Raw genomic sequence first — 15,113 nt, 5'->3', positions numbered from 1 at the left:
TATTTATATATATATATATATATATATATATATATATATATATATATATATATAGAGTGGGTCTTTAGCTAGCAGGTTTTTATATAGTGGGTCTTTTATATATTAGGTCTTTATATAGTGGATCTTTATATATATATATATATATATATATATATAGTGGGTCTTTATCTAGCAGGTCTTTATATAGTGGGTCTTTATATAGTGGGTCTTTATATAGTTGGATCTTTATAAAGTGGATGATCTTTATATAAATATATATATACATATATATATATATATATATATATATATATATATATAAAAATTCCAATGGCGCAGCACTCCAATAAAAAAGGTGCATATATTCACACATATCTCAATACAGCAACGTTTCAGCTCCTATGGAGCCATTATCAAGCCTCAGGTTGCTGTATTGAGATATGTGTGAATAAATGCACCTTTTTTATTGGAGTGCTGCGCCATTGGAATTTTTTATCTACAAGGGATCCTGATCAGGTTTTGGACGCTGGCACCCATCTTGCATTGGGACAGAGCTGTGCTGCAACTACTTCTTAATATATATATATATATATATATATATATATATATATATATATATAGTGGGTCTTTAGCTAGCGGGTCATTAGCTAGCAGGTTTTTATATAGTGGGTCTTTTATATATTAGGTCTTTATATAGTGGATCTATATATATATATATATATATATATATATATATATATATATATATATATTGGGTCTTTATATAGTGGATCATTATAAAGTGGATCTTTATATATATATATATATATATATATATAGTGGGTCTTTATCTAGCGGGTCTTTATATAGTGGTCTTTTATATATTAGGTCTTTATATAGTGGATCTTTATATATATATATAGTGGGTCTTTATATAGTGGATCTTTAAATAGTGGCTCTTTATATATTGGGTTTTTAGATAGTGGCTCTTTATAGCAAGGCTCTTTATATAGGGGATCTTTCTATAGTAACACTTTCTATAGTGACTTTATATGGTGGATCTTTTTATAGTGTCTCTGTATATCTTTGCTCTTTATATAGTGGATCTTTCTATAGTGGCTCTTTATATAGTGGCTCTCTATAAAGTGGCTCTTCTTATAGTGACTTCTTATATAGCTGATCTTACCAGAGTAGCTCTTTAATGAAAATTCCCATGGAGACTTTGTGCTGGATGTGGTGATCCGGAGCACTAGCCGCAGGTGCGGTAGCCTGTGGGGAAGGGAATCAAATAGCCTGACATGCCAAGAGCACACGCAGGATGGGTGACAGGCAGACCTAATAGATGAAGAATCTCAAAAGAGACTGGGGCGTCTCCATCTCCATGGACAGGGGATCTTCCAGGAGCTCAATTTCTGGGCCTAGTGTGTCTCCGCCTGGGGGGCTTGTCCGCCGCAGGCCTTGTGGACACGTGAGGGTTGTTTTGCCCACCCTAGGGGACTGCTTTGGTACGCCCCATGAGTAAGGTGTCCCCCAATGAAGAGCGACCGAGAAAAGGAGATTTTTTTTGTACTCACCGTAAAATCTCTTTCTCGTAGCCTTCATTGGGGGACACCACACCCACCCATTTCTTCATCTTTTGTCCGGACTATATTTTCCGGTTCTAGGGTTTTTATCCAGGATTCCTTTCTAGGGTCCTTGGGACGTATTTCTTTGTTGGTTTCTCCTACTGCTTTGTGACAAAACTGATTACCTCACTGCAGGTGGACGGGTATATCCTGCCACGGAGGAGCCAACCTTTTTTTCTTAGTGTCAGTGCCTCCTAGTGGCAAGAGCATAGCGACTCTTCATATATTGACTCTTTATATAGTAACTCTATATAGTTTCTCTTCATATAGTGACTCTTCATATAGGAGCTCACTATATAGTGGCTCATTGTAGAAACCAATTCTAATTTCTGATCAGGTAAGTAAAGAACTACAATGTGCTGCAAGGGATAAGAAATGAGCACTTCTCCAGAAGGAAAAAAGACTAATATCAAACTAGCCTAACCAGAGTCTCCTCTGACAGACAGCTGTTTTGGGGTTCTTTCCCCTCTCCAGATTCTGGCTGGCTAAAGATTTGGCATAGATGCAGTTCATAGGTGGGTAGTGAGTTTCGTTGAAAAGACTAAGTAGTGTGTGGAGACTAAAGGCATCCGAACCCATCAATTTCGTAACGACCGACTGACTGTCCAATGTGTATTAGACTGACACATCGATATGATGTCAGGGGAGAGAACTCCTGCCCAACACTTTGTTCTCCCGGGGCGTCTTACACTTTCTCTCCTTTCAGGACACATGAACTCTCTGCTGAGCCTAACGTTCATGTATTTGGAGGTTTTTTCAGATGACAGCCACCTCATATGTACACGTAACTTTATTTTCAGGCAATGCCACATGGGGCTAAGTTATCTTGACTATCTCTCATACTAGTCTGTCTAATATAAGGTTGTTTTAGGAGAGCTAATTTGCATACTTTTTTTCCATGCAACATTGCCTGAAAATAAGCCCTCATACTCCACTGGATCTCTTCAATAAGAATTAATACCAGAAATCCCTCCAAAGCTTTATCTATAGCATCTCTACAGCCAACCAGTAGCCTGCTTTCTATTGTCAAGGGGCCAAAGCAATGAACCAGTTGTCTACAGATGAGTGACACTTTCTTTTGGAGATGATTCTGATTTAGCTCATATGACATTTTTCTTCCACTGCATACCTTTTTCCCATGAATCATTGCTTGTTCACTGGCTGATTGGTTGTTTTGACCAGTCATTGATCATTGGTTGCACATCTCCCTGTGTAATAGGGGACATTTGTCCAATGGTTGATCGCAGCAAAAGGCCGTACAAATGCTAGATCGCTGCACGGCCCTTCTGACTGTAGTTTGAGCCGTGACAAGGCTCTGTAAACTATCGCTTATCTATGAGATCGGAACTTGGTTTACATAGAGCATTGGTCCATCCAATAGAGCCCTAAGATGCATTAGGGTTGATCAACTCAAGAGATAAGACACTTCATTTCATATCTGAACACATGACCAAATTATGCTATTGTTATTTGACAAATCTTCCTCTCTGACTTTTTTTTCTTCAGGCTTTGAGCCTATGATGGCAAGTTATAATTCCGTGTCAAAATGAGACAATAGGTAATAAATCCCATGGTCGTTAGGAGGCGTGGCTATGCTGCAGTGGGTGGGTGGATAGTAGGGTTTAAAGGATTTACTGAGGTAATGCTATCCACCCACCCACTGCAGCACAGCCACACTCCCTGGAGACCATGTGACAGTACATATTGTCTCTGGCCACATGGAATGCGGAGAACGGCCAGAGAAAATAAAAACACTTGCAGTACTGCACTTTGGGGTGTGGGTCCTGTGCATGAAAACAGGATGAAGCGGTATAGGGAAGTAATAGAAGCATATTATACAGTATTATAACTTGGCTTCATGGGCTCAAAGGATGAAGAAAAAAATATCCTGGAATACCCAGTAGTTGTCTGAGATTAGAATACAGACACATTTATTAACAGGAAAAGATTATAGCCTGAAGAAGAAGTCTAATGTACCCGCACAACTCACTAGTATAATCTACTGTATATGCATATTTGAATGTTTGACATGATAAATGTTTTCTTTTTTACTTAGAACTTGAAACCTTGCAATGTGTGTTTGCCTTTAAGCACAATTTAACAAGTAAAACACAGTAATTCTTAGAAAGCTCAGTAATGATATTGCAAAAAATAATAATTTACACAGCACTGATCCTGCGTAACAAGCCACATTATAGTCCAGAGCTACAATCTTAATTCTGCTTCCTGTTAACCAGCCTGGGTAGTAGCTGTAGATGTAGTTCCTACCGATATTTTATATTCTGCTACCAAAATGATTTTTACCATTTAGGCCTTATTGCTCAACAACCATCTACACATAACAACACTGAAAATGAAACACTAAGGCTAGGTTCACACTACGAAATCTCTGGACAGAAAAATATCAACTGGAGATTTTAAGTGCCCCTTAAAACAGCAGATAGCGGTTTTCATAGATGGTAATGTCTCCCAGATCATTATTTTGGTGGCGGGATATCAGCCACTGAAGTTCCGTTGTGTGGACTGTGCAGCAGAATCCTATCAACAGCAACTCTGCTGCACCTTATGTTCCATGGTGTGAACCTAAGTGTAGTCTAGGAGATTAAAGGGGTATACTCCAGAGAACTAAACCCATAGCCTATCCTTTCCCTATCATCAACCTATTTACTTTTCTAAATATAATTTATTCGCTATATAGAGCAGTTTCCCCTCTTTGATTGTCACTTACATGCATGAAGTGAGGGAATGACATCTATGAATAAATATATCAGGGGACCATACAGAGATCTCTCCCATGATCTATTTATACCCAGGACTGTATCTATAACAAGGGGGTATCCTCTACGTCTTGAGGAAAGAAGGTTTTTACACCAGAACAGACGGTGGTTCTTTACTGTAAGAGCAGTGAGACTGTGGAATTCTTTGCCAGAGGAGGTGGTTATGGTAAACTCTGTAAAAGAGTTCAAAAAGGGGTCTGGATGCATTTTTGGAGAATAATAACATAGCTGGTTATGTATACTAGATTTATAGGGACAGAACGTTGATCCAGGGATTTATTCTGACTGCCATATTTGGAGTCGAGAAGGAATTTTTACCTCTAGTATGAGGTTTTTTTTGCCTTCTTGTGGATCAACTCAGTAGGGACTCATTAGGGATATAGGTTGAACTTGAGGGTCTTTTTTCAACCTTATGAACTATGTTACTATCATCAAACCATCCACAATGTCCAAATCCCTCTCTGAAAGCTGCCTCCACCTTCCTGAGAGATACAGATCATGTGGATTCTGCCCCGCACTGATGAGTCATGCTCTATTTAGTGCTGAGAGCTAGGAGGTGTGTGCAGCCAATCAGACACTGAATCTCTCTCTGCTGCTCAGAGCAGGAGGGTGGGGGCTGGCATAGCAAAGCTGCAATGATTTCTGGGAGATGTAGGCAAGGGGAGAGAAGGATGGCAATGAACATCAAGCAGCCAGAGAAGACAATAGAGGCCACAGGAGCCATGCAAATCTGGCAGGATGTTTACAGGGAATATATTCAGGTAGTGTGGTGGCTTTGGAGCAAATTCCCTGGAGCACCCCTTTAATAATAAAGCATAATAGAAAATGGTGATATTTACAACATCCTGTTACCCAAAGTGAAAGGAAGCTACAGTATATAATATCACATTGTAGACTAGATTTCATTGTATATCTACAGATACTGGGCCATTGATACAATTCACCAAACGATGAATTGTAAAATACTTATAAACTGCAAACCATTCCCAAATCACAGATGTAAATCTGAAGCTGGCAATAGCTTAAAACGCCTCCAATGAGTATTAAAAGAAAAGGATATATTGCAGAAGCCACTCATCTATTGTTCTTAAAAAATATCAGCCACCGGATGGCTGCCTGTGGGTCACAACATTAAGAGTCAAAACAAATGGAGCTTCAACTGCATAGAAAACAAGGCTAAGCTGTAATAACCAAAACAGTCGGTGCTTCTTAAGACAAGCATTATCCCATCTCGGTATTTTGCCAAAGGTCATACCAACTAAACAAATAAAGAATTCCACTAGACCAGTGGGCTTTTAGGAGGCTTAAGTGCTTGATGCTTGTGTTTGTTTGTCACAGATTACAATGTATCAAGTAAGAAATACAATACATGTAGCCATTACAGTGTTATCTTATATAAGGAACTAATGTTCTTGGGGGAACATAAGATGGGGGGAAACTTAGCACAAGGTGGCAACATAACAAAATGTCAAAAAAGTCAAAGGGTCCAGCCGCTACACGTTGCCTCTCCCCGATCCCAGTCACTGCACTGATTGCCCATTAACTATAGAATACAATTTAAACTCATCGTTTTCACCTACAAAGCTCTCCACAGTGCTGCACCTCCCTAAATCACCTCCCCCATCTCTGTCAACCATCCTACTTGTCCTTTACTTTCTGCTGAAGACTGGCATTTTCAATAATCCGAACCTCCCACTCCAGTCCCCAATACGTCTCTCGTGCTGCACTAGTTCTCTAGAATGCAATATCCAGGAAAATCTGATTAATTCCCAACTCCCAGAACAGTGTTTCCCAACCAGAATGTCTCTAGCTTTGCAAAACTACAACTCCCAGTATGCCCAGACAGCCTTCAGCTGTGTGGGCATGCTGGAACTACGACTCTCAGTTGTCATTTTGCAACAGCTGGAGGCACACTGGTTTGAAAACACTGGCCCAGAGTTTTGAGCATGCCCTGTAAACACATCTTTTTTGGCCTATAACATTCCCTAATAAAAGTCTCCATTCCTTTTCCATTTACCTTTTTATTCCGCAGCTTCCATGCCCACTTCCATATACACTTTATATACAGTCATGGGAGTAAATGTTGGCACCCCTGAAATTTTTTTAGAAAATGAAGTATTTCACACAGAAAAGGATTGCAGTAACACATGTTTTGCTGTGTTGCTATACACATGTTTATTCCCTTTGTGTGTATTGGAACTAAACCAAAAAAGGGAGGAAAAAAAAGCAAATTGGACATAATGTCACACCAAACTCCAAAAATGGGCTGGACAAAATTATTGGCACCCTTAACTTAATATTTGGTTGCACACCCTTTGGAAAAAATAACTGAAATCAGTCTCTTCCTATAACCATCACTAAGCTTCTTACACCTCTCAGTCGGAATGTTGGACCACTCTTCCTTTGCAAACTGCTCCAGGTCTCTCTTATTGGAAGGCGCCTTTTCCCAACAGCAATTTTAAGATCTCTCCACAGGTGTTCAATGGGATTTAGATCTGGACTCATTGCTGGTCACGTCAGAACTCTCCAGCGCTTTGTTGCCATCCATTTCTGAGTGCTTTTTGACGTATGTTTGGGGTCATTGTCCTGCTGGAAGACCCAAGATCTCGGACGCAAACCCAGCTTTTTGACACTGGGTTGTACAGTGCGACCCAAAATCCATTGGTAATCCTCAGATTTCATGATACCTTCACACATTCAAGGCACCCAGTGCCAGAGGCAGCAAAACAACCCCAAAACATCATTGAACCTCCACCATATTTCACTGTAGGTACTGTGTTCTTTTCTTTGTAGGCCTCATTCCATTTGCGGTAAACAGTAGAATGATCTGCTTTATCAAAAAGCCTTATCTTGGTCTCATCTGTTCACAAGACGTTTTCCCAGAAGGATTTTGGCTTACTCAAGTTAATTTTGGCAAAATGTAGTCTTGCTTTTTTCTGTCTGTGTGTTTTATTTCATTTAAATGTCGACGGATAGTTTGCTCTGACACTGATGCTCCTTGAGCCTGCAGGACAGCTTGAATATCTTTGGAACTTGTTTGGGGCTATTTATCCACCATCCGGACTATCCTGCTTTGACACCTTCCATCAATTTTTCTATTCCATCCACGCCCAGGGAGATTAGCTACAGTGCCATGGGTTGCAAACTTCTTGATAATGTTGCGCACTGTGGACAAAGGCAAATCTTGATCTCTGGAGATGGACTTATTGCCTTGAGATTGTTGATATTTTTCCACAATTTTGGTTCTCAAGTCCTCAGACAGTTCTCTTTTTTCTCACAGACACAATGCAAAGACTAAGTGAACTTCTCTTCTTTTTATCTGCTTTCAGGTGTGATTTTTATATTGCCCACACCTGTTACTTGCCCCAGGTGAGTTTAAAGGAGCATCACATGCTTGAAACAATCAAATTTTTCCACAATTTTGAAAGGGTGCCAATAATTTTGTCCGGCCCATTTTTGGAGTTTGGTGTGACATTATGTCCAATTTGCTTTTCACCTCTGTTTTCCTTTGTTGGTTTAGTTCCAATACATACAAAGGGAATAAACAAGTGTATAGCAAAACATGTGTTACTCCAATCCTTTTCTGTGAGAAAAACTTCATTTTCTTGAAACATTTCAGGGGTGCCAACATTTACGGCCATGACTGTATATGTACACTCTTGTACCTACACTCTCCTGTACCTACACTGATACTATCTGGAAACTGGTTTATGCAACTATTTAACTTTTATGTGTAGTCTATTTATATAAGATTGCTGGACCATTGTACCATTTTTTTTCCTATACATGTTCCCTTTGTACTGTAATCTGGAAAAAGCTGGTGCATTTTAGTTATTTCTATTGTTCTATGGTATGCAATGATTCCTTCCAGTACTTATCAGTAAGTAAGTTCTTTTCTTTTTGATTTTCTTTTCGGTCTGACCACAGTGCTCTCTGCTGACACCTCTTTCCATGTCAGGAACTGTCCAAAGCAGGAGCAACTCTCCATAGCAAACCTATCCTGCTCTGGACAGTTCCTGACATGGACAGAGGTGTCAGCAAAGAGTACTGTGGTCAGACAGAAAAGAAAGGAAAGAACTTTCTCTGCAGTATACAGCAGCTGATAAGTACTTGAAGGATTAATAGAAGTAATTTACAAATCTGTTTAACTTTCTGGCACCAGCTGATTTAAAAAAAAATGTTTTTCACCGGAATACCCCTTTAAGTAGCAGATTTATTGCGGAATGTCCGGGTGGAACATTTCTGGCAGATACTCTCCAGACAGCGGGTGCCGGCAGAATATGCCAGTGTTAGGACCACCCCATAGACAGCAATGTTCATTTCCAAAGAAAGAATTGAATGCCAGTTCACTCTGCGGAGACCGGAATTTCCGCACCATATGTTTCCGGTACGGAAATGTTGCATGTGCACGGTGCATCTGTCATGGAATTTCCAAACTGAATTTTTCGCTTGGAAATTCTTCCATTTGAACAAAGCCTAACACTCCTTTCAGATGCTGTGTGTTAAAATAGGGATCAGGAAGTGGAGATCAATGGGGACCTGGGCATCATTGGAATGTAAGCAGTGGGTGAGATGAGTAATGCATAATTAAATTTTTTTCAACCCAGTTAGCCCCTTTTTTATATTATATCCCACTGGACCACCCCTTTAATTATAATTAAGGGACTAATCCTCTGGATGGAAGATTGAGTAACAGCACCACACTTGTGCTCAGGTTGCGTGTGGTATTGTAGTTCAGTTCCAGTGAATGGAGCCAATTAGTAATACCATACACAACCTGAGGACAGGTGTGGTGCTGTTTTTGGAAAAAATTGATTCCTGGATAACCTCTTTAAAACTTGAAGATATCTTGAAGTCCAAACTACAGCTGAACCTGGCAACATTATGCAGAAAAGACATATTGGCTATTGGTGGCAACAATCCCATCATACCTCCAGCACAGGTGGCCGAACACTCAGACCAGGGAAGGTGATGCCAAGAAAATCCGACTTCATTATCTCCACTGCCAGTACGAGTGATGGGGACATTGAATTTGTATCGTATTCCTACGTTCTGTTCTTGAAGCAGAATCTATTAAAAAAAAATATAAAATGAAAAAAAATGATTTCATGTTATAGAAAAGTTACAGTTTTATTCCAAAGCAGCTTTTTGTAATAAAGTCTACGGTAACTTTTACAACCATCTTATTTTTTTCTCACTGTTATCATTCTGTGTATACTTTGGTTCTTCTTGGCAAATGAAATTACCAAGTTAAGCAATTCTTAACAAAGCCAAAAGAATATCTCCAATGTACAAGTCAGTGCAATTTCCTGCTTGACTGAAGGAGTACGAGAAAGTTTACTGACCATATAAGGCCGCTCGTACAACTGCAAACATTAGCTTGGACGTATTTGTCATGTTCACTATGGTAACAGTGCAATTGCAGGAAATAAACGAAGAACTGAGATATTTCTGAGATCCTCTAATACAATATTAGATACCTGAAGCTCGGCAGTATCAGCATTGGCAGCTTTACCCCAACCATGAAATGACTCACTTACCGCTAGAACAAGGAGCATACCTAGGTTACCCTTTAGCATCGGCAAAGAGTCAGAATGCTGTTCTAGCCACATGTCTAAATACATCAATCGAGTAGCATGTTGGCAACTTCTTCCAGCTTCGCTCTAGCTACACCCCCACTGACATTCATAGAACTTTCATTCACAATGTTTTATTTATTTATTTTTTTACCATTACTATCAGGCTTTCTGTTGTTGGTCCTAAGGCCTCTAGTGATTCCGGTTCATCAGCTGGGCGTTTGTAGTGAAATGCTGTTCCAGCTACGTCAAACTTCCTTGGCCAGTCTATCGTCCAAGCACCATTTATAAAATAGTCATCAGAGTCAGATTTCAGTGCTAAAGCAAAAAAAATAAAAAATAAATAAAAAAAAGGAAAATATTAGGCTAGTCTAAAATGCAGGAACAAAATGAACTAAAGCTATCGGGAGATAGCGTTTTTGGCATTTTTAGTAAAATCAGGTACTGGAGAAGGTGGGAATTTTTGAGTGATCCCACACAGGAGAATTATATGCTCAGTGTATGCAGGGATCCATTGAATGCCCTTTATATAAGTAATCCCCTATATATCTTACTATAATGAAGAAAAATGGGGAATGAAAAATTAGATAAATAGATATAGTGTAGTTATGTTTATTATACATAGCAATGTTTATTTGTTGTGTTAAAGTGTACCTGTCATGAAAGAAAACTTTTCATATGTCTAAGACACATTATCAAAAATTTTATTAGACCCAGCCGTGTTCTCTCCCAGTTCTGTGGAATGTGACCAGACTCATAACATGTAAGTCTATGGGGCCGTCCTGGTCTCATAGCCACAAAGCAGGGAGACTAGAGGGCCTCTCTTGCCTCTTATTCTTGTGATAGCATTGAGACAATAACATGTCCCTAGGACGTTTCAATATAGGGATGTGTCGGCACTTCCGTTGAATCTGCGGTGGTGCACGAGGTAAGGTAAAGCCACAGGTAGAAGAAAGATGATACCCAGCACTCACCAGTAATGCACAGTGAAGATTTATTATGCCATAGTGTAGTACAAGGATGCGTTTCGGCGTGGGAGCCTTCCTCAGCTGTCTTCCTCAGGCAGAAAGCTGAGGAAGGCTCCCATGCCGAAACGCATCTTTGTACTACACTATGGCATAATATATCTTCATTGTGCATTACTGGTGAGTGCTGGGTATCATATCTCTTATACCTAGGACGTTTCAGGCTTATGCCTGATGAAGGGCGTCAGATGAAACGTGCAATAACATTTACAGTGGAGAGACTTTTAAGGCTATAAATTTTGATTTCTACTACAGGTAATGAAAGGGTGAGCATAAAAGGTTAGTCTGGAACCTAATCCATCAATGCATCAGAAAACGGTAGTAAACCATTAGATATTTATCATGTAGTACATCAATCAGAAGTAATTTTCTCACTGTTGCTTATCTTATGCCCTTTACAGAACACTGATATCTAGACCAGTGGTTCTTAACCTGGGTTCGATCGAACCCCAGGGGTTCTGTGAGTCAGTCCCGGGGGTTCGGCGGGGGAGGTCGCAACAGGACAGGCAAACCAAGCAATGGCTTGGGGCCCCGGGCTGGCCTGGGACATCGAGCAGAGCCGGTGTTTGCCCGTCCTGTAGCGACGGGGCAATTCCCCCCCATCACTATTAACTCCCTATGAAAATCATGTTTTTATGGTTTTGTTCTTTGTTCTTACTGGTTTTGTTCATTTTGTGCAACTATGTATAAATATATACTTAAATATATACCTCCTATGTTTTGAATTTGAAAAAATCATAATTTACTTTTCCAATTAAGACGGGTTCGGTAAATGCGCATATGAAACTGGTGGGGTTCAGTACCTCCAACAAGGTTAAGAACCACTGATCTAGACAAAAGGTTTCAGCACAGATGACGTGCCTTGCATTCCAGCCATCCAGGCCACTAAGCTGCTAAGGTTGGTTTTGAAGGTGACATATCCATTTAACCACAAAAGGCATTATATTGTGACAGAACAGAGATTGACCAGAAAGAAACACATGTGGATCCAACAATTTTGAGTGGTTTTAGTGATACATCAAGTTAGCACGGTCAAACTTACCAATATAGTTCTTTGACATGGCGACTTCTTTAATTTCAATGTGAACAGAACCTCGTGGAATCTGAACGACTTCCATGTAGCCTAGAAGGTAAAAGCTAGCCAGTTGTTACTAGAATCTGGAACTTACAAAACTTAAACAGTTATCCAATTAGAACATTTTGCAAACATTATAAGACATGCTAAGAGGGTCACGTTATCAGGTGGGATAGGGCTCAAAGGACCCTGATTCTTGACAAATGTGAGACTTGTACCTATCAGACATTTATGGCATATCCCTATCAGGACATTTAGAGAAGCACTGCAGGCTCTAAGGTCTAAGGCCTCAAAGAATGTTTATACTTTAAGTATATCATGAGCCACATTAGATAGCAAAACGCATTCGTAGTTGGGTTATAGGCAGTCAGACCATCAAACTGACAAACACATCTACATCAGTCTTTGCATGGTGGGTCGTAAAAAAACTGTGCACTACGTAACAATCTAAAACAGATGATTGAGAGGTAAATGACCCTCCTGGATTAAAGTGTTTAATCCTCTTAAAATATCACCCCAAGCTAAAGACTCTGAAAATATTTTGATGGGGATTCTAATGAGCAAGAGAGTATAAATAATAGCAAATAACCAACGTGTTACATTTTGCTCACTAATAAATGCCAAGGTATTAAGAATACATCCTGGTGAGTCATTGCTATATTTCTCCTCCGTCTCTAAATAACACGAAGACATAAGTCGTGAAGAATTCTAGTCCTCAGACAGTCATGTGCTGCTTGTGCCATCTCCACAAGTCACAATCAAATCTGATCAGTGATCCAAGTTTGTAGACATTTAGGAATGCTAATGTGCAGACGCTCGCAGGAAAATGTACCTATATTTACAAGAATACATGGACTGTTAGTAAAGGAGTCCAGATCTCTAGTATAACTCTTGATATGAATAATTCGAAACCTTAAAGATTACCTGTCATGATCGTGATAATTTCTTTTAATCCTCCCAGTTCACTCCCCCAATCATGATAAACCAACCCCTGCCTTTATGTTTATTATTTTTTTGTTTTCTACCTTGATATTGTGCTGTATATTCGGCTCAATCTAAGTCAGCTCTACAGACTGGGAAGGGGTGTTACTTAGCAGGTGTGACATCATCTGAAGCTCTGCTGGGGAGAACTTCCACCCTTACTCTGCTATGCTGCTCTGAACCCACAGCCTATAGCAGTTAAGTGTGTGATGGGCTGTGATTGGCTGAGAGCGCACACACGCTCCTCAGGTTTATGCACTAAACTCTACAGTGTGTCAGCTCTGCCCAGCAGCTGCAAAAGGAAGCAGAAATATCCAACACAATGTTTAGCACAATATTTAGCACTGTGCACTGAAGGTATAATGGCTATACAGCAGTGATTTCCAATCAGAATGCAACCAGCTGTTGCAAAACTACAACTCCTAGCATGCCTGGACAGGCTGAGAGTTGTAGGTTTGCAACAGCTGAAGGCACCCTGGTTGGGAAACACTACTCTACAGTCTAGCACAACTCAAAGTGAAAGGGAGCTGAAATATTCAGCTCTATACACTGTGCTGAGCTGAGGTTCCACTTGCATTTCCTGACTTTTGTCTTTGCCAGACTGCTGCAGGAGATTGCTAGCAGGACTGCAGACAGGACCAGAAGGAGGACCCGTGGAGACCATACTTTCAGGGATTAATTTAACCTATAAAGGTAAATTTTTTTATTAAGAAATATATCATAAAATTAATTCAAATAGGCTAATCTATAACATATTACATTTCATTGATGGTGGCAGGTACCATTTAATAAAGATGGGGTTAAAAGGAAACCATATTTTCTAGAAAGAGTCCTACAGAAAGGACTCCTCTTATTCATTTAGGTTCAAGCTAAAACCATTGCATACTGCACATTTAATTTTACCGACCGAGCTATCATTGGATCTAGGGAACTATAGGAGAAACCCTCTAGTAGACAAACACAGGTTAATAAAAGACATAGGTCCAACTAGTTCCACTCATTACATCATGCATTGTTAATCCAAACCAGACTCAAGTTGTATTAATTTTAGAGGAAACAAATTCCTTCGTAATTCCGAATATGGCATTTAGAATAAATTCTTCTCTTGTAAGGCTAGGTTTACACATAGTTTTTTTGGTTAGTATTTGATCAGTATTTACAGCCAAAACCAGGAGTGGATTTTTTTCAGTGTTTTGGACCCATTCCTGATTCTGCTAAAAATACTGAACAAATGTTGTGAACTTAGCCTAAGGTACTTAAAGGGGTACTCCGCCCCTAGACATCTTATATCCAAAGGATAGGGGATAAAATGTCTGATCACGGGGGTCCCGCCGCTGAAGACCCCCGCGATCTCAGCTGCAGCACCCCCAGACATCCAGTGCACGGAGCAAACTTTGCTCCGTGCTGGATGACTGGCGATGTGGGGCGGAGGCTCCCTCAATGCAAGTCTATAGGTGAGGGCGGGATGGCCGACATGCCCCCTCCCATAGACTTACATTGAGGGGGCGTGGTAGTGATGTCATGAGCGGGGCGCGGCCGTGATGTCACGAGCCTCCGGCGCTAAACGAAGGCCGGATGCAGCACGGAGATCGCGGAGGTCCCGCCGCTGAGCTTCCGCGATCAGACATCTTATCTTATGGTGTCTAGGGGCGGAGTACCATTTTAATGTACACACCATATAATGGGTAAAACCTGTTACAGACAGGTACTCACCTCCTCTAGGCAATGAATCATTGAAGAATCCCTCTATAGCTTCACAGGTGCTTCCATCTCCCCCACACACCCGACACCTATCTTCTTTGGCGTCAGAGCTCAGAATGTTATCACAGCCGACATGCTGCACAAGAGGAGTTCAACACAAGAGTCAACTGACCAATGTTCCATTACAATAAACTCCACTTTAGAACAGTAGATCTTTATTAAATTACAGTGGAAAGTTTTTTTTAAATGATCACCCAATATTGAAATGATGGTCTTCTAGAGGGTTGGGTTTCCTATTGAAGAGGGACCGTTACATAGGATATAAGGGAAGTGAAAATCCATCACATGGTCTGGTCTGGATCAAGGTTGAATATCTGCATATACTGGTGTTTTTG

General features: G+C 40.3%; 1 protein-coding gene across 5 annotated transcripts in view; it reads right to left on the bottom strand.

Annotated features, from left to right (window-relative positions):
- The window catches only part of ADAMTS6 (ADAM metallopeptidase with thrombospondin type 1 motif 6), a 333,735-nt gene that overhangs the window by 31,507 nt on the left and 287,115 nt on the right, over window positions 1–15,113 (bottom strand). For all 5 annotated transcript variants that reach the window (XM_056541263.1, XM_056541253.1, XM_056541289.1 and 2 more), the window contains exons 17-20: window positions 14,731–14,854; window positions 12,004–12,084; window positions 10,091–10,254; window positions 9,292–9,430 (exon numbers count right to left, since the gene is read on the bottom strand). In XM_056541263.1, coding sequence (XP_056397238.1) covers window positions 9,292–9,430; window positions 10,091–10,254; window positions 12,004–12,084; window positions 14,731–14,854 — 508 coding nt within the window. The remainder of the gene's footprint in view (window positions 1–9,291; window positions 9,431–10,090; window positions 10,255–12,003; window positions 12,085–14,730; window positions 14,855–15,113) is intronic.

The sequence above is a fragment of the Hyla sarda genome, chromosome 1 (genome assembly GCF_029499605.1).
Source record: "Hyla sarda isolate aHylSar1 chromosome 1, aHylSar1.hap1, whole genome shotgun sequence".
NCBI classification, from domain to species: Eukaryota; Metazoa; Chordata; class Amphibia; order Anura; family Hylidae; genus Hyla; species Hyla sarda.
Note: the sequence above shows the minus strand (reverse complement) of the source record. Positions and strands in the feature narration are given on the sequence as shown.